At 35.2% G+C, this 24,865-nt stretch overlaps 1 protein-coding gene across 14 annotated transcripts in view; it reads left to right on the top strand.

The window, feature by feature from the left end:
- Positions 1-24,865, top strand: part of CHD9 (chromodomain helicase DNA binding protein 9) — a 159,808-nt gene that overhangs the window by 119,353 nt on the left and 15,590 nt on the right. For 11 of the 14 annotated variants that reach the window (XM_059668047.1, XM_059668041.1, XM_059668040.1 and 8 more), the window contains 15 exons: positions 1,429-1,596; positions 2,279-2,458; positions 5,818-5,928; positions 7,046-7,242; positions 7,702-7,901; positions 12,664-12,823; positions 13,230-13,319; positions 13,491-13,594; positions 14,093-14,210; positions 14,820-14,877; positions 16,155-16,197; positions 17,287-17,506; positions 19,970-20,172; positions 22,674-23,582; positions 24,538-24,701. In XM_059668047.1, the coding sequence (XP_059524030.1) occupies positions 1,429-1,596; positions 2,279-2,458; positions 5,818-5,928; positions 7,046-7,242; positions 7,702-7,901; positions 12,664-12,823; positions 13,230-13,319; positions 13,491-13,594; positions 14,093-14,210; positions 14,820-14,877; positions 16,155-16,197; positions 17,287-17,506; positions 19,970-20,172; positions 22,674-23,582; positions 24,538-24,701 (2,925 nt within the window). The remainder of the gene's footprint in view (positions 1-1,428; positions 1,597-2,278; positions 2,459-5,817; positions 5,929-7,045; positions 7,243-7,701; positions 7,902-12,663; positions 12,824-13,229; positions 13,320-13,490; positions 13,595-14,092; positions 14,211-14,819; positions 14,878-16,154; positions 16,198-17,286; positions 17,507-19,969; positions 20,173-22,673; positions 23,583-24,537; positions 24,702-24,865) is intronic. The other 3 variants (XM_059668044.1, XM_059668042.1, XM_059668046.1) reach the window with 2 other exon arrangements.

Below are 24,865 nucleotides of genomic sequence, written 5' to 3'. Positions count from 1 at the left end.
AAATATTTTAGGTATTGTGGGCCACATAAAGTAAGTCTATGTCCCACATTTTGTGTTTATTTGTTTTTAACATCACTTTAAAAATGTAAAACTTATTCTTAGAAGCAGGCCAGATATGGGTAACAACCTATAGTTTTCCAGTCCCTAGGTTAAACCCATATCATAATAATTTGCCTTTGGAATGCTTATTTATACTTAAAACTGACCACAGTTCATGTGATGTTCTCCAAGTTAATCTAACATAAAATAATCAAATTGTGTTTGATAACCGGGAAAACTTTCCAATTCCTAAGTTCTCCCTCTCACTTGGTTTTTCCTACTTACTTACTTCTAATGTGGATCTATTATAGACTTATAAAAATAAATGACCTTTTATACTTTTCGCTAGACCTGGAGCAAAGTTGTTCATTCGCAGTTTTGACTTCCTGTGGGCACAAAGTATATAGGGATAGACTAAACAAAAGATGTTTACAAAGGGTATAGCATCAGTGCCACCTAAAAATTGTAAAGCCTTCCCCTAACCAGTTTGGCTCAGTGGATAGAGCGTCAGCCTGCAGACTCAGGGGTCCCAGGTTCAATTCCGGTCAAGGGCATGTACCTTGGTTGCGGGCACATCCCCAGTAGGGAGTGTGCAGGAAGCAGCTGATCAATGTTTCTCTCTCATTGATGTTTCTAACTCTCTGTCCCTCTCGCTTCCTCTCTATTAAAAATCAATAAAATATATTTAAAAAAATTGTAAAGCCACAATTTATATTTTAATTTTCTGAATAATAATTTGGGAGAAAGACCATTGGTACTATAGAAACTTTAGAGTCAAAATTTATCAGTAAATTTTAAGTATAGCAAGAACTAAAGGTAAAACTTTCAATATTTCTACACATGAGATAATTAGTTCTCTTTGTTTAAATAAGATTTAGTTTTCCATAGTTACTCACCTTAGTTTCTTGTACCTTAGTTATCCAGTTTAACTAAAATATGCTGAAAAGATTGTTGATCGATTTAAAGGTTGAGTTGCCAACAGCCAAAAAAAAAATTCATAGAGTTGACGTTACTGTCTAAAATTATATTGATGACACCCTCTTTTAAAAACAATAATTCTTCAATGATTTATATTCTCTGAAATATAAGATTAAATTTATCTTGTCGCTGATTTCGTATTTTAGTAAGCTCTACCTTCATTATTAGAAAATGCTTATAACTAATTCAGTATCAAAAGGGTCTAAAAATTCTTACATACTTTTATATTCCATCAAGATATTTTAGTCTTAAATGCCTTTTATGTGCTGTCTCTTGTGCTATTTTGTAAAATAAATTGAATCTATGACTTCATTTTTTTTAAATTTTGTTTTATTGCTTAAAGTATTACAAAGAGTATTACATATGTCTCCTCCCCCCCCCCCCCCGCCCCCCACTTTTCATTTTTTATAGGCCCAAGCTCGTTGTCACAGAATTGGTCAGAATAAAGCAGTTAAAGTCTACCGATTAGTAACTCGTAACTCATATGAGAGGGAGATGTTTGACCGAGCCAGTCTGAAACTGGGTCTAGACAAGGCTGTGTTACAGAGCATGAGTGGAAGAGAAAGTAATGTTGGTGGTGTATGTATATTTTCTTTTTCACTTGGAGTTTTTATTTGCATTTACTTTTAACCTCAAGTAGGGTATTATTTAATTTTGATCCATACTGAGCACTAAATAGCTATTTTTATGTATGGAGGCACTTCAGAAGGGGGTGTAACATTTAGTTAATACTTTTTATCTTCTTCTCTTTGTATAGCTCCAGAGCTTGTGAATTCTAAGAATTTGTATTCAAGGTAGAAATGTTTTGTTCTGCCTTTAGAACGATTGTATCATGGCATAGAAAAATAGAATTTGTGAGTTTTTCTGCAGTTTTCTATGCATAGTTTTTCAGAATTGTTTTTAGTGTTCAACTACTGGCATTGACTTAGTCTTGTAGTACATAATTTTTTTTGTCATTACCTCCATCGAGATTCTTTTCTTATATATTGTGCTTGTAACAACTATAGAATCCTGGAACTAAAATATACCTTGATAGCTCATTTGTCCCCACATGCTTTGTTTTAACTTCAGATATTTTGGGCAAATGGCAAGTCACATTTTAAAGATAGTAAAGAAGAGTCAACAAGTTTAATGTATTCTTTCAGAGAATCATCTTTTATGTACATATTTAAATATGCCCTCTGTGTTTGGCATTCTTTAGGGATACTTTCTCCCTTTAGGAACCTAAAAAATTTTGTTACAGAAGTTATTTTCTCTTTAGATTCAACAGCTTTCCAAAAAGGAAATAGAAGATCTGCTTCGAAGAGGAGCTTATGGTGCCATTATGGAAGAAGAAGATGAAGGTTCTAAATTCTGTGAAGAGGACATTGATCAGATTTTACTACGACGTACAAAAACTATTACAATTGAGTCAGAAGGACGTGGGTCAACATTTGCTAAGGTAACAGGGAGTGGTGTTTTATATATATGCCAGTAACATTCACTACTAAAAAAATTTAAGTCTCTCTTACTTTGCTGATTATTTGCAGAGCATCTACCTAATGTTTAAGTAAACTGAATTAGCTCAAAAGAAGTAGGAAATACACGTTTTTCTTTTTCTGATTTTTAAAAAAATGTATTTTTTATTAATTTCAGAGAGGAAGGGAGAGGGAGAGAGAGAGAGAGAAACATCAGTGATGAGAGGGAATCATTGATTGACTGCATCTTGCATGCCCCCTATTGGGGATGGAGCCCACAACCTGGGTATGTGCCCTTGATCAGAATCGAACCCGGGGCCCTTCAGTCCATAAGCCAATGTTCTATCCACTGAGCCAAACCGGCTAGGGCTTTTTCTGATTTTTTTTTATATCACATTTCATACGTACTTGTTTGATCCTAGTGAAATGGAATAACTAAACATATATTTAATACTAATCAGAGTAGAACATTTGAAATTTTAGAAGTAAAAGGATATATGCCAAAGTGAAAGGAAAATATACATAATAGTATATAGGAGGTTAAGTCATCTTACTTTAACTGATGATGCGTAGTTCCCACTTATCCATGCCTTTACTCTCCAGTATCAGTCAACTATTGTCTAGAAATATTAAAGTCCAGAAATAAACAATTCAGAACATACTTTGAGAGATAGAAATCATATAATTTTATTACAGTATATTGTTATAATTATTATAATTTATTAGTTATTGTTGTTAATCTCTTAATGTGTCTAATTTATAAGTGAAACTTTATCGTGGGTACATATAGCACAGTGGTTCTCAACCGCCTTTCACAGGGGTCGCCTAAGACCATCGGAAAACACATATATAATTACATATTGTTTTTGTGATTAATCACTATGCTTTAATTATGTTCAATTTGTAACAATGAAAATACATCCTGCATATCAGATATTTACATTACAATTCATAACAGTAGCAAAATTACAGTTATGAAGTAGCAACGAAAATAATGTTATGGTTAGGGGTCACCACAACATGAGGAACTGTATTAAAGGGTCGCGGCATTAGGAAGGTTGAGAACCACTGGTATAGAAGAAGATATAGTATGTGTAGGTTTTAATAGCATCCACAGTTTCAGGCATCCACTGGGTGTCTTAGAACATATCTCCTGTGGATAAGGCAGGGCTTCTATAATTTAAAATATTTAAAAGAGAGAAAGGACTTCTAATTTTCTTTTAAATATTTAAGTACAATTTGGGGAGGGTAAAATAAAATTTGTGTCTTGACAGGTATTGCTAATAACTATCAATCTACTCTATTTTGAGAAAATAATTTAAAACTTTACTAACTGCCTTTGTATTCCTTTTTTTTTCCTGTCAACAAAAACATGGTAAATTTATATCTTGTATTCATCTGAAGAGGTTTTATTGCAGTATTATCTCCCACCTGCACTGATTCATACAGGTTTTTCCTTTCCACTTCCTTTCTACCCACATTTTCTTCTTCTCAATCCCCCTCTCTGCTTTCAACCATGAAATCTTCTTTATCTTTGTGGATCACTGGTTTTGTCAGGTAGTTCAGGTGTTACACCAAGTAATGATATTATTCTTTAAATGAAATTTTTTATCTTGCATTCATTAAGCATACTAATAAAATCTTGTGTCGGGGACTTTACTCATTTGCCAGAAATACTAAAATGAAAGGATTCCAGTTGCTAAAATAATAATAATAGTAAAGGAGGAAATGATTAATTCTGTGGAAAAAGGGAGAACAGGGAATCAGGAAAGCCTTTGCAGAGAAAATTGGAGCTAATTCTTAAAAGAAGTTTATATTTCATTATGTTTCAAAAAGAGAGGAGGTCACCTAAATGAATCATATGTTGCTAAAACTACAAGGAAGACTTCAAGGAATATGATATAGGCATGCATGGATGCACAGGATAAATTGAATAGAAGTCCAAATGAGAGGGTTAGAGAGGTTGGTCTCAACTTGTGAGGGATTCACAAAAATTCCATTTGAGGAATTTGCAATTGATCATGAGGCTGTTAAAAAGCTTTTAAGTCCAGGATGGTTTGGCTCAGTGGCTAGAGCATTAGCCTGCAGACTGAAGGTTTCTGGGTTCAATTCCAGCCAAGGGCACATACTTTGGTTGCAGGCTCAATCCCGGAGGCATGTGTGGAGACAACCAATCAATGTGTCTCTCTTAGATGAAGTTTCTGTCTCTCCCCCTCCCTTCCACTCTCTCTAAAATGGAAAAGTTATCTTCTGGTGGGGTTTAACAACAATAACAAAAAAGCTTTTAAATCCCTTCAAGCAGAAAGTGGACATAATGCAATCTAATTTAGCAGTTTAACCCTAATATCAGAGTAGTGAACAAGTTTGAAAAGAAAAAGACTACAGGCAGGGAGATCAGATAAGAGGCTTATGTAGAAAATGATGATGGGTGAGTTAGGGTAGTGGAGAACCACCTGGATCAACAAGAGTTGATGACCAGTTATAAACAAAGGGAAGAAGCCCTAGCCAGTATGACTCAGTGGATCGAGCATCAGCCTGTGGACTGAAGGTTCCCGGGTTCGATTCGGTCAAAGGTACGTAGGTACCTCAGTTGCAGGCTCCCGGCCCTGGTCAGAGGCATGCGGGAGGCAACCAATCGATGTGTCTCTCTCACATTGGAGTTTCTGTCTCCCCTCGCCCTTCCACTCTCTCTAAAAATCAATGGAAAAATTATCCTTGGGTGAAGATTTAAAAAAAAACATAGGGAAGGAATAGACAAAATTACTTAAATTCTGTCTGAAGTAGCTAGGAGAATCCTTGTGTCATGTAGTAAAGTAGAGAATGCCAAAGAAGGCAATTCATTTGGAGAAAAAAAACAATTGGAGCTGTGGTATTTGTAGCATTTTCAGGGCATATAAGTGGAGATGTCCAGGAGTGTTGCCTAGGATAAAGATGTAGATTTGGAAGTTAACAGAGAATAAATAAGAGTCAAGTATTATTGGGGAAACAAAAGAATTACTGCCGAAGTATATAGCCAAGAATTAAAATTAGTCATGATTGGGTAGATATACCCTGTCTGTAACCTTTTCCGTGAGAAATCTTGTTTACTTTGTATTCTTTGGCTCTATGCAAGTAACCAAAACACTGTGTACAGGTATTTTCCCCTTGTGCTGGAAATTGCTTGAAATCTGATTAATTTAAACATGTATTAGTCATGAAAATTACCTTTGTTGCCTTAGCAAGTGCTATATTTCAGACCATTGCATTTGAAACATTGTAAATGTGAGGAGATGTTTTAAATGTGCTTTGATAGATTTTTCTCTAGCTTCAAAACATTTTGTAAAACTGCCATTCTGTATTTCAGGCGAGTTTTGTGGCATCTGGAAATCGGACAGATATTTCCTTAGATGATCCCAACTTCTGGCAAAAATGGGCTAAAAAGGCAGAAATAGATATAGATACCATCAGTGGTAGAGTAAGTATTTCTTTTTAAAAATATTGTCTCTTGGGATGATTTGATAATATTGTTATATTTTAAGGTATTGAACTATGTGCTTACCAAAATAAATTTATCTGCATCAATGAATTGATGTAGGGTAGTAGAAGGATGACATTTTGAGTCAGACACTGCTTCAGTTTCATACTTTGGCTATTCATGATAGGTTGTAAAGCAAGGAAAGTTTAATTTAGGGTATTTTTTATATCCTTTAAAATTATAATGTGTTTTTTAAAATTGTTTGTCTTTAAATCATATGTTCTTTTTATGTATCTTTGTTGACTTGGTGTCAGATGCCATTAATGATGATCCATTCAGTTGTACCCTTCTTATGTCATAAGATATTCCATGCTGAGTAGCACTTGTTTCCACATTAGTCTGACCCTCAAGACTACAGACTTTTAATGAGCAAAAGATTATAGGTATATATCTATGTCCATAGCCCATAACATAGTGCTTAACTTAGAGAGATTTCGCAGTAAAAGTAAAAAGCATGTAAACTTAGATTGTTTTGAATTAATTAAACCAAACTGAACATAGTGAATTCACACACTTCTTGCTTTGCTTTTTGTGTTAGAGTAAATTTTGGAAAGCACTGAAACCTGTTTCTAGGCCTATAAATATTTATATCCTTTGATCAATATTTCTATTCTTAATTATTTCCCTTATTTTGAGTTTATTTTTAGGATAAACTTAGGTCACAAAAACTTATTTTAGCATTATTTATGTTAAAATTTTAAAACAGTCTATATTAAATTGTGAATTAGGTGAAGAAAATCAGGATTCATAAATTTAGCTTAAATTTATTTTTTATGGTTATTGCAGATGCAAAATACAATAACCTTCATATTATTTACAAAGTGACATACCAAATTCTTTTTAATTCCATTACTATCCTATCATAAAATTATGAATGTATGCTAATAAGGATTTTAAAGGAGTATAAAAGTTTTTGGTATGTTGGTGAAATTGTTAGTAATTTTTTTTCTCGCTTTCTGTAATTATTTTTTATACAATTTGAAAGGTGATCATGTAAGACAGTGTTATAAGCCAAATAGAAAAAGGACCTATAAGTAATGGCTGTTAAATCTTACAGAACAGCTTGGTTATTGACACTCCAAGAATTAGGAAGCAAACAAGACCCTTTAGTGCCACAAAAGATGAATTGGCTGAATTATCTGAAGCCGAAAGTGAAGGAGAAGAAAAGCCCAAACTCCGGAGGCCCTGTGACCGTTCTAATGGATATGGAAGAACTGAGTGCTTTAGAGTAGAGAAAAATCTGCTGGTTTATGGGTAAATATTGTTTTTAACATTTACTGTTAGTAGCCTGCTCTGTAAAGTTACAGAAAACCAACACTATATTCTAGTATATTTTTTACCTTGTTAAAATCAATAGAATATATTTTAAAAGTACCTTGAATTTTTATGTTTAACATATATTTAACAACAGAATGATGGGACCTTCTTACGTTTGAAATTATAAATGTATCACTAAAGTCAAACCCCTTGTTCTCAGATTTACATATTTAGTAATACAAAATGAATAATGTTATCCATTGATTAAGGAATAAAATATACTAGAAATTACTATACCATGGCTCTGCCTTTTTCTCATGGGGGAAACACTTAATTAGGTAAATCCTATTCATGACAAAATGTGTTTTTTGCAGTTTTCATGCCATTTATCCATGAGCTATGGTTTTTCTTTAAAATTTGACTGAGGAATAATGTAAATATGTATTTTTTTACCAGATGGGGCCGATGGAGAGAGATTCTATCTCATGGTCGTTTTAAAAGACAGCTAAATGAGCATGATGTAGAAATAATTTGCCGAGCCCTCTTAGCATATTGCCTTGTTCACTACCGAGGAGATGAGAAAATAAAAGGCTTCATATGGGACCTCATTACTCCAACCGAAGATGGACAAACTCGAGAGCTTCAGAATCATCTAGGCAAGAACATTGTTTCATTTTCTTTTTAAATTTATTTTTACTTATGTAATTAGTAATTACTTAACATAGTTCCCTCTAAAATATTATAGCATTACAATGTTAAAGAACCTCTAACTTTCACCCTCAATTCAAGTTTCAACTTAGAAAAATACTAATGTTATACGTTTTTTGGGGTTTTACATCTTGTTGTCAAACCTGTATATAGGTTTGCAAACTGTTGACCCTTTAGTATGTCTATGAGTCTTCCCCATTTGTATTCATGTAGAACAATTTTTGTTGTTGTTGTTAATCTCACCTGAAGATATTTTTCCATTGATTTTTAGAGAGAGTGGAGGGGAGTGTGGGAGAGAGAGAGACGTCAGTTGGTTGCCTCCTGCACAGGTCCTGATTGGGGCTGGGAACCAAACCGGAGACCCTTCAGTGCTTGGGCCAATGCTTTAACCACTAAGAACACTGACCTGGGCAGAACTATCTTATTTTTAAACCTCCTCCTTAGTAGTTTAAAGTGTGGGGATTCCATAATTTATTTTGCATCCCCTTTAATGTTGAACATTTATAACATTGTATAAAATTTTCAATTTTAGACAATTGCAAAACAAGTTTTAAAGTAGGTCCTTGTACATTTCTCCTTTTGGACATTCCACCTTTTGCACATGAATAAATCTTTCACTAAAGTAAATGTTGAGAAATAGAATTGTTCAAGTATATATAAATAGCTTTAGTACCTAAAATCTCCTGTGAGCTGCTTAGAAATGCAGAATCTCAGGCCTTTGTCTTATTGAATCATAATCTGCATTTTAACAAGTTCCTCAGCAGTTTATATGTAATTAAAGTTTGGGAAACATAGATACACATTTTAAATTTTCATAAATACTTTCATTTGCTGTCAAATGCAGCTTTTCCAATTTGCAGTCCAGTCTGAGGTACACACAAGTATCTTTTTCTCCAGAGCATTGCTAACAGAACATTTATTTATGTATAAAATAATTACTTTATAAAGTAATTGAATTTTCTATCAAGATTACTGTGCCCTTAAGTTTGAGTTAAATTGTGTTTTACTTAATCAACAAATACCTGTTAAAAAGTCCAGTACTTGCTTCTTGTCCTCTATACTGGAAAGATAAGAAACAAGATAGACAAGATCCCTGAACTCATTCTGGCCAGATAGATAGAATAAGAAAGTAGGTCAAGTAACTAAATAATTACAGATTGTGACAAGTATTGTGAAGTAAATAAACTAAGTACCAAGTTGGAGAACAATGGAAAGCAACTATTTTAGAATAGGCTGGTCTTTGGAGGCCTGTCTTAATAAGAGTCAATGAAATTATTAATGTGAAGATCTAACTTCCAGTAATGACAAGAGTCTCACAAATATAATTTCACTCTTCTTTGAAACCCTACTTATATGTCAATAAAAAGAAAAAATTTAAGACATTAAGCAAGACTTTACGATGGTGCAAAAATGATATGCATTCAGTAGAGACCATACTTGGAATTTTGAATGTAGATCTTTTTCCAGGCCAGCGATATGTGTCACAATACTGTTTCATAATGCTGGACAGTGGCAGGACCCACAGCTCTCAGTCAGCTACATGATCACGAGGATTAACCAATACTCTGTAGTGTATTCATTATGTTAAGATGATTTTGCCCAAATGGAAGCTAATGTAAGTGTTCTGAGCTAATGTAAGGTAGGCCAGGCTGAGCTATGATGTTCAGTGGGTTAGGTGTATTACATGCATTTTTGTTTTGTTTTGAAATATATTTTTATTTATTGCAGAGAGGAAGGAAGAGGGAGAGACAGATAGAAACTTCAGTGATGAAAGAATCATCTATCAGCTGCCTCCTTCATGCCCCACACTGGGGATCGAGCCCACAACCCAGGCATGTGCCCTGATCAAGAGTCGAACCTTGACCTCCAAGTTCATAGGTCGATGCTTACCACTGAACCACACCAGCTGGGCTATTACATGCATTTTTTACTTGACATTTGCAACTTAAAAAGGATGAAAGACATAACCCCATAGTAAGTTCAGGAGCATATTCAGTACTGAGATAGAAAAGCCCAGCTGTGACCTAAAAGAAATTTAAGGGGATGAGGACACATTTGTAATACCTTAACCAATAAAGAAATTAAAGATTAAAAAAAAAAAATTTAAGAGTCCTCAGCCAGTTGTACTGTGTGGTTCATATTTGGATCCTGATTAAAACAAATACCCCAGCAGAAATTTTTAAATTATTTTTGTTAGATAATTCTAAATTTGAATACTAAACATTAAGGAAATAGTATTGCATTTCTTAAGGCTGATAGTGGTTGTAGTTGTTTTTTCTAGAAAAAGCCTTCTCATATATATGACTAAAAGAAACAGTTATTTTATTAATAAAATGTCTTAGATTTACTTTAAAATAATTTAGGAATTTAGGGAGTGAACAGGGTGTGGTTGAAACAGTATAAGCCATGAGCTGATAATTTTTGAAGTTGGATGATGGGACATATGATCCATCATATTATTTCAACTATTTGTGTATATATTTAATTCCATAATTAAAAATAAATAGTCATAAACACTTAAAAGTGGAGAGAATGGGAGCAGAAATAGCAACAAAATTTTGGAACCTAGAAGCAAATAGATTAGTGGTAACTAACTTAATCAACCAGAGAGACTGAATCAGTATGTGTTGCACAGATAATCCAAAAGGTTCAGGAGTTTGTGACATCAGGAACCTCTGAAAGTGGGTGTTAAAGACAAGGACTTTAGTTACAGTTGTCTGAAAGGGGTTCAGATCCCTAAATGCCCTCTTCAAGTTCAGGTAGCCAGGATGAAGACAGATTGAAAGTTTATTTTCTGGGAAGAATAAAATAGAGTATGTCTGGGTTGCATTGATAGTTGAGGTATGGAAATACTAAGTGGGAATTAAATGAAAATCTCTGTGTATTGGACAATACCATACTCAAGGAAGAAAACTAAGGATTTTTTTAAAAAAAATTTTTAATATGAATCTGACCAGGCCAAAACCTAAAGATAATGACAGGATAAAACCAGCAAGATTACCCCTCAGTGAATCCAAAGCAGTAAGCTCCACCCATTCAGGTTACCTGTAAACTTTTTGGTCTGTCATTCTTAAATAGGGGCAAACAACTAGGATTAGGAAAGTCTCCAATATGAGAGACAGAGTGTAAAAAGAAACTCATAAATTGAACTTGAAGTCAAAGACTATAAAAGGAGAACACAACTTACAAAAATCCATCATTACTATCTTCAAAGATATTTCAAATAGATTTTGATTTTGAAAGATGAATAAGGTATTATAGAAACATTGAAAGCACAAGCAGACCTCTTTTAAATTATAAGTTACATTATAAGCATCAAAAATGAAACAGTAAATAGGGTTAAATGATGAATGTGAGATAATTTTGTTAGGGAAAAGTTCAAAAATATAGAACATCTGGTTTTATTAGGAAAATTTAAGTATGTGTCTTTAAATATGCACTGTTTAGTTTCCAAACCAACAAAGGTGAAGAGGACTGGAATGCAAAGCAATGTTAACATAGAGCAAAATACAATTTGAGGTGGAAAGCATTGATTGGTATTTAAGAAAGGACACTACATAATAGAAAAGACCAATCCATAAAAGAAGTATTAACTTGTATGCACCGAACAAAATAGTCTCAAAATATAAAGACAACACCCGCCAAAATTTTAAGGAGAAATGGACAAATCTGCATAGTGCTTGTATTCACAATTGTGATGGAACTTCTAGCTGGTAGAATACAGCAAGGAAAAGATCACTGAGGTAAGAATTGAAAGGAGAGGGGACAGGGGACATATGTAATACTTTAAACAATAAAGACATAAAAAAAAAATTAAAAAGAGTTGAAAGGAGGAATCCAAACTGCTCTAGTAGTAATTTTGAAAAATTATAAGTGAAACAACTCAAGCATCATTGAAGATTAATACGAGGTGTATAATCTTACAATAGATTTTTACACAGCAATTAAAGTGGATGAATTAGAGTCTCATGAATCACCAAGTATAAATCTCAAAAAAATATCAAGAGTAGTCAGTATGTTGCCAAATTACATGTATAATATAATGTCTGAATACTTAAATACTAAATATTTCTTCAACATATGAATATAAATATGCATGTAATGCAAAAGCAAATTCAGGGTAGTGATTCTCTCTGGAGAGGAAGGAGTGAAGTGGACTTTAGCCATGTATTATTTCCTTCAATAAAAACGACCAAAGAGCAGATATTTTGACATTAAGAGTGGGAATCTTTTATTTTATTTTTGAAATATTTCACAACAAAAATGACAAAGAAATAAAATGAATTTAGCTCTCTTGAACAGGAAGCCAGCATGGCTACGCCTAATCCATGTTATTAGTAAAATCAGTTTTGAAAATCCAGGCCAAAACTTACTATTTTATAACTAGAGGAGCAAAAGTAAAGCAAAGGGGAAGGTTTGATCTTACAGTTTTTACATTTGAAAAACAAAATGTGTCTTGGAACAAAAAGGAAATGAGACTCATTCATTTGAGATAGAAGAATTATTGGGGGAAGTTGTCTTAATGTGTGTAATGTTGTCCCATCATCTTGTGATTGAATCAGTATTGTTACCATTGATATTTTAAAGATCTTGGTATAGCCTGTACAGACCTCTAAAAGTCTCTAGAAGTTCATTACGTTGAAAAAAATCTTTCAAATTGCAGATTTGTATACAGATTATCCCTGAATTCCCATGTCCTCATTTCAACAGGCCTATCCGCCCCCGTACCCAGGGGCCGAAAAGGGAAGAAAGTCAAGACCCAGACAAGCTCATTTGATATACAGAAAGCAGAATGGCTTCGCAAATACAATCCTGAGCAGCTACTTCAAGATGAAGGCTACAAAAAGCATATAAAGCACCACTGTAATAAGTATGTCGTGGGGTTTTTTAACACAGCTCATTATAAGTTCATTTTTCTGAATTTTTTAACAACCTTAAAGCTGATTTTGAGTACAGAGACAGTGTGGCCTAGGACTAGTCCTAATCTTAATCTTTCAGAGTATACATCCGCAAATCATGGTCCCTCTTGTGTCACTTTCCATCAACAGAGAAATAAAACTGGCCATTGTATCTTTCTTGGATATTAACTAATGTTGATTGTGAAGATTTTGGAGAAATCTATTATCTAGATATGGTAGTAATGAGATTTAATTAAAACTAATTATTATTTCATTATAAAAATTCCACATACAAATTCTTTTCTAATTTAAACCCCATGGATGGCTTTTCTTTAGTGATTATATTTTTGTATCTTTTGACTTTTTTCTCATCATTAGGGTTTTGCTTCGTGTAAGAATGCTTTATTATCTAAAGCAAGAAGTCATTGGAAATGAGTGCCAGAAAGTATTTGATGGAGTTGATGCAAGGTAAATGAAATAACTTGTTTATATTTTTCAGTAACAAGATTAGGCAAAAAACTGTAACTGTCTGTATAAGTGGCTCATTTGTCAATGAAATTCACAAGAAGAAAAATTCACCAAACTTAGAGAATTAACCCTTGCTAATTTGTTACCTTCTATTTATTTATTATTTTTAAGTGACATTGATGTTTGGGTCCCAGAGCCAGACCACTCAGAAGTTCCTGCTGAATGGTGGGATTTTGATGCTGATAAGTCACTCCTTATTGGAGTTTTTAAACATGGTAAGTGAAAAGTAAGGTTGGTGGACTCTTTTTCTATGTATACTGCTACTTGGCTAGTTCTGTTCATTGATTTCCACTGGCAGCTTTATTCCAGTCACATTCATGTTTCTGTATCTGTCATATAAAGCATTCACTTCCAAACTGTGTCTCATCACTGCATTTCCTCGTGAAGAATCGGGGGCTTATGTCCACTGTGCCCCTGGACATAGCCTCACACAGCTCCCCCTCTCACAAAGACTTCTTATGGGAAGCGTGCTGTGTATGTGTGATCAGTTTTTCCTCTTTTTCATTTTAACAGATAAATTTAATCTAAACTTTCAAATATACATAATACCAGGTCATGTACTATTTGTGGTAATTTCTAGAAAACATGTATGTATCATTTTAATATCCAGTCCCTTTAGTCCAGGAATGTCATCCCCCGTACATATGAGGGGTGCTTCTATGCATACATCTTTCTTTCAACTTGTTGACTTTTACCATTGGTGACCTCTCCAGGCTATGAGAAATATAACACTATCCGAGCAGACCCGGCATTATGCTTCTTGGAAAGAGTGGGGAAGCCCGACGAAAAAGCAGTGGCTGCAGAACAGAGGGCAAATGATTACATGGACGGGTATGTGCACCTCCAAGTCATGAATTCCCTATATCTCTGCCAACGTCATCATATTCTGTGTCACAAATAATGTAGTCACAACAGAATTGGAGTTACAGTCTAGAAAAGCTAATGTTCAGAGCTCTAATAAGTTAGCACTTGTTCAACAGAGTAGGATCAAGGAAGAAATGGACCTGCCCACTCCCTTTTTCTTTTATGAGTCCTTTAATTTTTCATTCCTAATAGTCATGGTCATTAAGGCCATAAAATTTCAGGGGTATAGGAGTGAAGAAAGCTACAACTGAAGAGAAATAAAATGTTGTTCATTATACCAGTTATAAGGCCCTTTTATTATCTTACCAAAAGAGGAAAGTAAGAGACTGTGTTAAGGTTAATAATTCCACATTTAAAAGTGAACGTGGGAGTATGAGTTAATTAAAACTAGATTTCTTCTGACTTGACATATAACAGTGTTTATGCTATGGCTTGGTTTCCCCTGGCCAAAGAACAGAGACTTCAGTCTGACTTTTAAAACACACTAAAAAGTCCTTCCCACAAGATTCCACTTGTCTTGTCAAGAGAAATTTAAGTCCAGTCAAATTATTATTGAATTTGTTGGTATTTTAATAGGGATGTGGAAGATCCAGAATACAAACCTGCCCCGGCTTTCTTTAAAGATGACATAGAGGTATGCTTTAGATCATATTTTTAAGTCCTCAGTTTTTGTTGTTCTGTGGTTTCTTTTGTTTGCTTTTCTTTTGTGTGCTTTTTCTAACACATAATCTGTGGAGTGGGGGAGGCAATGGTAAAAGAGATGAGAAATTTCCATATTATATATGAGAGCATGCTGAAAGACTAGAGGATGATATAGCTGTCAGGTAGGATTTGCTGGTTGTGGGAGCCACGGGGCTACCAACAGGGAGGTTTCTAGGGAAGGCTGCTGGCCAGCAAGTGCTAAAGAAGCCGCCTGAACTACAGGAAGTGGCTCTGGGGAAGCCTTCTGTGCCATGGGAGCTGAGCAGTGGGGAGACGTTCCAAAATCAGGAAGTCAAATAATTGTTCTCCTACAGTGTCTCTCAAGTCCCCACTACTAACAGAACTTATCATGCTGGCTAAGAAAAAATATTTAAAGAGCCCACATCCGTTTTCTTAGAGCTAACAAGAGGCATTGAGAGAGGCAATAAATTTAGAGCTGAGGCAATACATCAATAACCAGCACAGTGGAATACATAAGGAAATTTTTAGAGACGAAGAATAGCATGATAATATCTTTACAGTATGCGAAATAAGCATTCCAGGAGAGACCAGAAAGCATAAGGGAGAAGAATTTTTCCAGATTTGATGAAAGACATGAATTCTCAGATTCAAGCAATAATGTGAATCTTGTCAAGATAAGTAAAATTAAATCCACTCTATTCCTGCTGGAACTATAGATATACCAAATGAAGAGAAGATGTTAAAAATTAACCAGACAAAAACAATACAAACTGGTAGTCATTGGAATGAAACCAAAGTTATAAATATGTTAAGTTGATAATAAAGTTACAATGCCTAATTGAAGATGCTCTTTTGACAGATAAAAGTTAGTTATACAGCACAAGCAAATTGTTCAGGATTAAACAGAAAAGATTTGAAGGTTTTCTAATAACCAAATATGAGAATGAGTAAATTATGTAAGAGTTGGTATAAAAAAACCAGTTGTAAATAAAACCTGAAGCATTTTTACAATTAGAGAAAGGGTAGAGGAAAAGAAACCCATTTAAATGTAATCATAGAAAAGAAAATAATTTTAGTAATGATTGATCTAAATATCAAAGTCGATAGAGAAATACAAAGGGATGAGAATTAATAACGGATTATAGTTTTTAGTTTTGCTAAATTTATTATTTAAAGAAGTTTGATTCGCTTTTCTTATCTGTACTTTGACCCAATGACCCTGTGACAATTTCTATTTTCTTTTAAAAGGATGATGTTTCCTCACCAGGAGATCTTGTTATAGCAGATGGAGGTAAATTGCATTTAATTATTTAATATTATTGTAAATTAATATTCTCATAATACCATGAGATCAAAAACTAATAAATTTTTGTAATGCTTCAGATGTATGTGAAATTTTTGTTGAAGACAGTCGTAATGACTATTGGACATACTAGTTGACTGAGAATTTAACAATATTTTTACCTGCAAATCTTTACTCAGTCCTCAGTGAGTTGTTAAGCACAGAAGCTGATTTTTTTATGTCTTGATTATTAAACTTATATGTGAGATTTTATCATTGAAGTGTTAATTCAATAATTCATTCATTGTTATTAGTTCCATATGCACATTAGGGAACATTCTACACAGCTTTGCTGTGCAGGGTCTTCTTCTTTGTGATATCCAGACAGGAAAGCACTGTCCCTAGAGTACACTCATTACCTCCTTTGAACCAAGAGGAGCCGTGCCTCACCCTTGTGTAATTTCACTCAGAACTAAAGAGGAGATTTGCTTAGCATGAATGATTCCTACTTGGTGGTGGTATATTTAAGTATAATAATCACACCCCAGAAATGGACAGTAAGATCCTGCACTGTATTGAGTTTATACAAGCTTAAAGATTGTAGCATAATCCTATTGAAACATAAGTTCCCCTCATCCTATTGTAAAATGTTTTGATTCCAGTTAAGTGGAGATAAATTTAATACAGACTAGATCAATTCGAAAAGTTTACAGTATTCAATTTCTCATGGATTTCAATTTGACTTTTCATTGAAGGCATTGAGTACTAACCAGCCAGTAAGATATATTAGACCTGTTGATGCAAGAGTTGTATTTTCTGTGCAAGTAGAGTTCTCTTTATATATAACGTGGTTCTTTATTCTACTGTGATTACTTATTTTGAGTTGCTCTTAAAGCTTGTTGTAATGTTTTTAGAGCTATAGTTAAAACTATTTAATGATGAGAGATTTGGTTTGATTTTTCACATAATCAGATTGAAAGAAAAATTTTTTGAGTAGGGAACTTTTGCTACTTTTGTAAACTTCATCATAGTGTTTGGTTTGGTTTTTAATTTTGTTTTTTAGTCTTTTTCAATTGACATAAGTTTCTTTAAATATAGATGGTCAACTGATGGAGGGTGATAAAGTTTATTGGCCTACTCAGTCGGCTTTAACCACACGTTTGAGGCGTCTCATCACTGCATATCAGCGCACTAATAAAAATAGACAAATCCAGCAAATCCAACCTACTTTCTCAGTGCCTGCCAGCGTCGTGCAGCCTCTTTATGAAGAAGCCACTCTTAATCCTAAAATGGCAGCCAAGATAGAAAGACAGCAAAGGTAAGACAGTAAATCACACTGTATTATATAGTATCTAAGTACAATTGGTCATTCTGAAGGCTGTTAGGGTGTGATTAGTCACTTTGTGAAAAGCATATATGGGTAGAGAAATTGGTCAAAACAAAACATATACACATATGCATAAATACATACCCAAATATGGCAAAACTAGTAAAGATTATTGCAGCTTATGGTTACTAGCCATACTTGTCAGTTCTTCATTCCTTTGTCATGTTTATGACCAGTTTGATGTGAAAAAAATGAAAATGCAGAGCAAGCTCAAGAATTATCAATGAAACTTTTAAATTACATAAGATAAATTCCATTCTCTCTTTCTTTAAATTATGACTTCTATGAAATATTAGAATCTATGAAAGACAAATCCATCTATGCTTTATACACAGGAAGAACCCTTGGAACTGCTATGTCAAAGGGGAACAAATGGTCGTAGAACTTCTTACAAGGACCCTGTGAAGAACACAGGCAAACTCTCCCATCCCAAAAACTTCACTTCTTAAAAATGATAGAGTACACAGAAAAGAATAGGAATGTTTAGCAATAACCTGGCCCCTTATTCAACCTGATCCTTGGATAGTCTCTGGGAGTTGAATCAGGGGTTGTTGGGGTTTTTTTGATGGTGTTTTTTTGTTTTGTCTTTTGGTGTATGTTTTTCCCCATTTGCAGTTCATCATTGTAACCAGAGTTTACTTAGTCTGAAACTTTAGATTTTAACAATTCTAGACATAATTTTCAAATACTACTAACTCTAACTATTTCTGTTATCTACCACCATATCACAACCCAGCCCAAAACATGATGACTTAAAACAACATCAGCTTTTTATTTCTCACATTTAATTGTGTTGACCAGGTGTTGTGCTTCTCCTGGTATTGGCTAGAAAGTCTGAAGTGCCCTCATCCCATGGCTGACTGGCTGCCAGCTGGGAGCTCAGATCTAAGAGGGAACCTTCCTAGTGGCAGAGGCAGAAGCTGCAGATTTCTTTTGGGCCAGCCTCCGCATTACAGTGTCACTTCTGCCGCCTCCTGTGGGCCAAAAAACGTCACAGGGCCAACCAAGATTTAAGGGAAAGAGAAATAGATTATACCTCTCAATGAGATTAGCAGATAATTTGTGGCCATCTTTACTCCACCACATACATTTTCCTCAGTCTGTGGAGTCTGGATTAATCTTCCTAAGATACTAGTTTTATTATGATACTCAGTGACTCCTTATTTATTATAGGTGTAAAGTCTTAAGTTCTTGAGCCTTAGTTCAATTTAGGCATCATTGTGCATTTCTAATTTTATCCACGATTGTTCTCTCAGCTAGAATGACCTCCTCATTATTGATTCAACACCCTGTCACCTGTAATAATACTCTTTTTCCTACTCTGTAGTCCATACCTACTCCATCCTTCAGAGCTCAATACATATCCAAGCCTTTATGGTACTAATTTTTTTCTCAACCAGTTCAGCTTACAGTACTCTCTCTGTTTTCTGCACTCTTATAGCACTCATTTAAATAAATGACTCATTTGCCACAATAATATAAGATGTTGGAATGACATTTATTTTTCCCTTTCTGATGTCTGCCTAAGTCGTAAATTCTTTGAAGATAGGCACTGTGGTGTGTTTTGTTTTCTCTCTGTGCACTCTTCCAATTCATCCTTTTTTTCCATTCCTACTTTTATCACTCTTTTGCAAGATTCATATGACTTGATTGGTTTCCCAGACTGACATTTTTTCCAACATTACATTAGTCTTCTTCATGCATCACTATGAAAAAAAGGCCACCTGTTAATGTTCTTCAAAGGACTTTCTCATGTTCTTTTTCTAATTTACACAACAGTTGTGTGAGTTAAATATTACCCTCTTAAGTATCTCTATTGAATAGAGACTATTTTTAGGCAGGCATTTAGAATATTTCCTAATCTGTCCCTAGTATGAGCCATCTCCTTGTCAATCTGGAATATTATCCCTGCTCCCCCCACCCCCAAAAAAATGTAGATTTCTCCCTACTTTGCTTATTTGGTGCCCTCTTTCTTACATGCCCTGCTAATCTTAGCTTGTTCCAACTTAAATACCACTCTGTAATACTTTAACTCATCATGCAAGTCTGAATTGATCCTTCTTTCTCCTGTGCTCTCCTAATAGTCTTGGTTTCTACCTTATACAATAAACATGTTTTAAATGTTTTATCTTTTTCCTGAAGGTAGAGTCATCATATCTTACATAATCTTGTATCTTGTGCATATTTTCTCACATAAATGTGCAAAAAACTATTGTCTGAAGGAAAAGAAGCATAGTTGGAGGGATGAATCAACTAGTATTTTTAAATGTATTTACAAGAAAGTATCCCTGGATTTAACCCTTTAAAGTGTTTATTCTGGTCATTATATTCAGCATTAATAAATGTTTATTTCGGTAACCAGTATGACTTTTTCTTCCATCTGATTCAAAATAGATGGACAAGAAGAGAAGAAGCTGACTTTTACAGAGTGGTGTCTACATTTGGAGTGGTATTTGATCCTGACAGAGGTCAATTTGATTGGACAAAATTTAGAGCTATGGCTAGGCTACATAAGAAAACTGACGATAGCTTGGAGAAATATTTGTATGCATTCATGTCTATGTGTCGGAGGGTTTGCCGTCTTCCTTCCAAAGAAGGTATGTATAAAATTCCTTTCTTTCCCCTTGTTTTGGTCAAAGAAGCAAAATCATTAACATGAAATTTTCTTTTATTATTTTTTATTGACCATATTGGGGTTACATTAGTTAATAAAATCAGAAATTTTCAATATTATCTAATTCAACAAGTAAGCACTTTTCCAGAATTGTAAATAATGTATGCCAAAAGATCCCTAATTCCTTCTTCCTATTAAAATGAGATCTAAAGAGAATAAAGGTGCACATGGTGTTTGAGAAAATAGATAGTGTTTTATTAGATTTATGATTGGGGGAGGTAGCAGATGAAGGATAGCTTTTAGTAAAAAGCACTAACTTACATTTTAGCCCATAGAAACTGATCGGAACTATGCTAGAGGGCGTATTTACATGCATTATTTTGCAGGGAATGAGGCCTTCATGCAAAGGACATTTTAAAGAGTTTTAGTAAGATGAAATCACCCAGGGCCTTCAAAAAAGACAACTAATCCCAGGTGCTGATGCTCATCTAAGGGACGGTTCCGGTTTAAACTTCATGGTTTTTGAAGCTGTCAGCAGTTCCACTTAGTAGTGCTATGTTGTGAGCTGCTGTCTTTATTCTTTGTTGAATAAGATTTCTGCCTCCTAAAGCATTGGCTTCCTACTCCTATTTCATAGTAAGTGTATTATAAAAGGACTTAAATTCCATGACTTGGTTTCCTTTTTTCCCCCCTAACAGATTTATTGTCAGTCCGCTAAATAGAGTAGCCAATCACTTGATTCCCCAAATAACAGGTCATTCGAGTAGGTGTTAGTCTGAGTCAAGGTCTGTTGTAACCATAAGTGGGTTTTAAAAGCTGGACAGTGAATAGTGCTTCGTCTCCCATTAGTGATGGGTGCCAAGAGGCCTCGTTTCCTTTTTACCTTCTCCATTCTGACAGCAGTGTAAAGCTCTGTCGATAAGTTCACCACATTTGATTCCAGGTTTAAAAGAGCAGGGGAGGGTTAGTTACTAAATGATGATTGAAAAGGTAGCTCTTTTTTGTTAGACTTGTGAGTGAGGATTCATTTACTTAGCTCAGTTTCCCAAACTTCCTCAGTTCACGGTGCCCTTAATGTCTCTGAATTTTTCACAGCACCTGAGGCCTAATAGTTCTGTTTAATAAATAATTAGGTTTGCCCTAACCGGTTTGGTTCAGTGGATAGAGTGTCAGCCTGTGGACTGAAAGGTCCCAGGTTCAATTCCGGCCAAGGGCATGTACCTTGGTTGCGGGCACATCTCTAATAGGAGGTGTGCAGGAGGCAGCTGATTGATGTTTCTCTCTCATCAATGTTTCTAACTATCCCTCTCCTTTCCTCTCTGTGAAAAATCAATAAAATATATTTTGAAAAAATAATAATTAGGTTCAAACGACTTAAAAAGTTTCTGTGTCCTGCCATAACTGGTTTGGCTCAATGGATAGAACATCGGCCTACAGACTGAAGGGTCCCAGGTTCGATTCCGGTCAAGGGCATGTACCTTGGTTGCAGGCACATCCCCAGTAGAGGGTGTGCAGGAGGCAGCTGATCAATGTTTCTAACTCTCTATCCCTCTGCCTTCTTCTCTTTAAAAAATCAATAAAATATAAGAAATAAAAAAGTTTCTGTGTCCTAACAGTCTAGTAATTGCTTAAAAACATAGCATAAATTGAGTGAAAAAAAAAATAATGTTATTTCTTATATAACCATAGTTACTTACTAATGAATAGGCTGTGTGCACCTGTTGGACACTGTACACCTTCTCAGATCTTGGAAGTAGAATAGATACTCCCACACTCTTTTTGCTGTTCCATATTGATTTTTGCATAGTCCATGGTTTGTTTTTACCTTTTTATTTTGAATGACTTTCAGAAAAGTTGCAAAAACCAGAGAGTTCTGTAGATCCTTGCTTTGCCAGTATCTCTGCTGACAAAGATATGACCTCATCAAAAGGAATAAATATAGCCTGTTAAAACTGAATTAATTATCTGAAACTAGTAGTTCATACAGTGTTTGACGAATGTCCCGTGTTTCCTTCAAATTGTAAGAAAGCCTTTGGTGAATTCTCTGTATTGCCTGAGTTTCCTCATGTAGTTAGGGATATGTGGACTTAAGTTTGTTTATGGGGCATTAAACAGTTTTAATTTATATATTTATAAGTGAGGTCAACTAAGTCTTGCTCTTTGATTAAGGCACAGAATAGTAAGACATGATTCATGAGGAATTTCTTAAAAGTAAATTCCTATTTATATTAACGTACTTCCAAAAATTCATAATGTTTTACTTACTTTGTGTAGATCCAGTATTCATATATTTTATGTTATATGACTTTCGGTACTTCTTTTTAAACTATATTCTCATTTTGAAAAGAAATTATGGAAACTATACAGTTAGTAGTATTTGAAAATTATGTACTGGTAGCGGTACATTTTAGAAGTTGCATTATTTGTTTTAAATCTATACTAAACTATTTTTGAGGTTAATATCTTTGCTCTGTTTTAATGTAGAATTGGTGGATCCAAATATTTTTATTCAGCCAATCACAGAAGAACGTGCTTCTAGGACTTTGTATCGCATTGAACTTCTAAGGAAAGTAAGGGAACAGGCGCTCCGCCATCCGCAATTGTGTGAACGCTTGAAGCTTTGCCATCCAAATCCAGACTTGCCAGTCTGGTGGGAATGTGGCCCTCATGATAGGGACTTGCTTATTGGAGCCGCTAAGCACGGGGTGAGCCGAACAGACTATCACATCCTTCGTGATCCTGAACTCTCATTTATGGCAGCACAGAGGAGCTACAGTCAGAATAGGATGGCTCATTCAAGGACCTCTACGCCGCTTTTACAGCAATATCAAGTAGCACTTTCTGCTTCTCCTCTTACCTCTCTACCTAGGATCCTAGATGCTAAAGGTACTGTTCTAGAGGACCTGAAAGTGAAAAATGAAAACCTTAAAGGGGAGCCTCAGTCTTCTGAAGAGGAATCCATGTCTTCTGAGGAAACCAGGACACTAATGAAGTCTGAGCCTGTCAGTCCAAAGAATGGTGTTTTACCACAGGCTGCTGGAGACCAGAAACCTGGCGGGAAAGGGGAAGCAGATAGACGCATGGTTGCCGCCAGAACAGAGCCCCTGACTCCAAACCCTGCGTCTAACAAACAGCGCGTCCACAAAAGAGGGTCAGCATCTAGTTCAGATTCTGACTCTGATTCCGAGAGGTCCTCCTGTTCTTCCAGATCGTCGTCTTCCTCGTCTTCCTCCTCCTCTTGTTCCCACTCTCGTTCAGGCTCCAGCTCTTCTTCATCCTCCTCTTGTTCTTCAGCATCGTCTTCATCCTCATCATCTTCCTCCTCCTCCTCCTCCTCCTCTTCATCGTCATCTGAAGAAAGTGACAGTGAAGAAGAGGAAGTCCAAAAGCGAGGTATATGCATAAAGTGCTGTTGCTATTTTAAGACAGGATTACGGGTGAAAAGGAAAAAAATTGGTTTGATAGCTTAAGGGTGTTTAAAATTGTTAGCTTACATGTTATGTCTACAGATTTTCTTAGAGAAGCACTATTGAAAAGGAAACGAGAATTACTTTAGTTTTCAGGGCATTGAAAACTGAGTTTGTCAAACAGAGGTATTAACACAGTAATTTTATTTCCTTGTGATTGCCTTAAATTTAGTATTATAGTTTTACTGGAACAAGTTGATCAGTGAACAAATGAAGATAATGTTCTATAACAGCCACCAGGATTCTTTGATTAAGCAGTCAGACCAATAAGAGTGTCCTAGGCCCTACTTGGCAGCTGTCTACTCAGGAAGATGCAGGATAGGAACTCTCAGCAGAGGAGTGGGCAGTGGTCCTCTTGTGCAGGCACCCTGGCAGCAATCCAGTTCGGCTACAAGTAAGTGAGTTAACATCACGTGGGCACAGTGGACACTCGGGCTTAAAGACCTCCATACAGAGGCTGGAATCTCCCAGAGCAGCTGCATAGGCATACATTTCAGGGCTGCCCATGGGGCACGCCCAATTTACAACAATCCTTGAGCGTTACAGTAACCCCATCTGATACTTAGGGTTCTCTCAGTCCAGAGATAGGCTATCGACCTGCTGCTTACCTGTATTGGGGAAACAGATCTAGAGAGTTAAATGAGGGTCAGATTCTTATGCATTAAAGGATGTTCTGTTAACCCTTTGTCCTCAAACTTCTTAGTGTCATTTATTTTACTTTTGTGCTAATTTTTAAAATGATGAGTATTGTATTCTACTTGAATCCCCCCCTTTTTTTTTTTTTTTACCATTTTTTTGCTTCTAACTTTTTCAGATGTATCTGAATAATTATATGAGATTTGAAGTTTATAGTCTGATTAGACAGTTTCAATTGTTGTTAGCAGGAGGGACCCCTCACATGAAAGCCTACGATGAAGAAAGCGTTGCGTCACTGAGCACTACCCAGGATGAGACCCAGGACAGCTTCCAGATGAACAATGGGACACCAGAGTCTGCCTACATCTTACACAGTGGATACATGCTGGCAGCTTCCTATTGGCCAAAGGCAAATTAATATTTCCTTGTCGAAATAGTTCTCTTTTTTTAGTATTTTTCTATATTGCCTTATTATGTAGAAAAACAGGTCACTCAAAATGTAGGATAACGTTTTAGTGTTGGCATTAAAATTATCAAGTACTACTATTAAATAAATTAGATTTACTTAAATGT

This window comes from Myotis daubentonii, chromosome 15 (genome assembly GCF_963259705.1).
Source record: "Myotis daubentonii chromosome 15, mMyoDau2.1, whole genome shotgun sequence".
Lineage (NCBI taxonomy): Eukaryota > Metazoa > Chordata > Mammalia > Chiroptera > Vespertilionidae > Myotis > Myotis daubentonii.
This window is presented reverse-complemented; position numbering and strand designations above follow the sequence as displayed.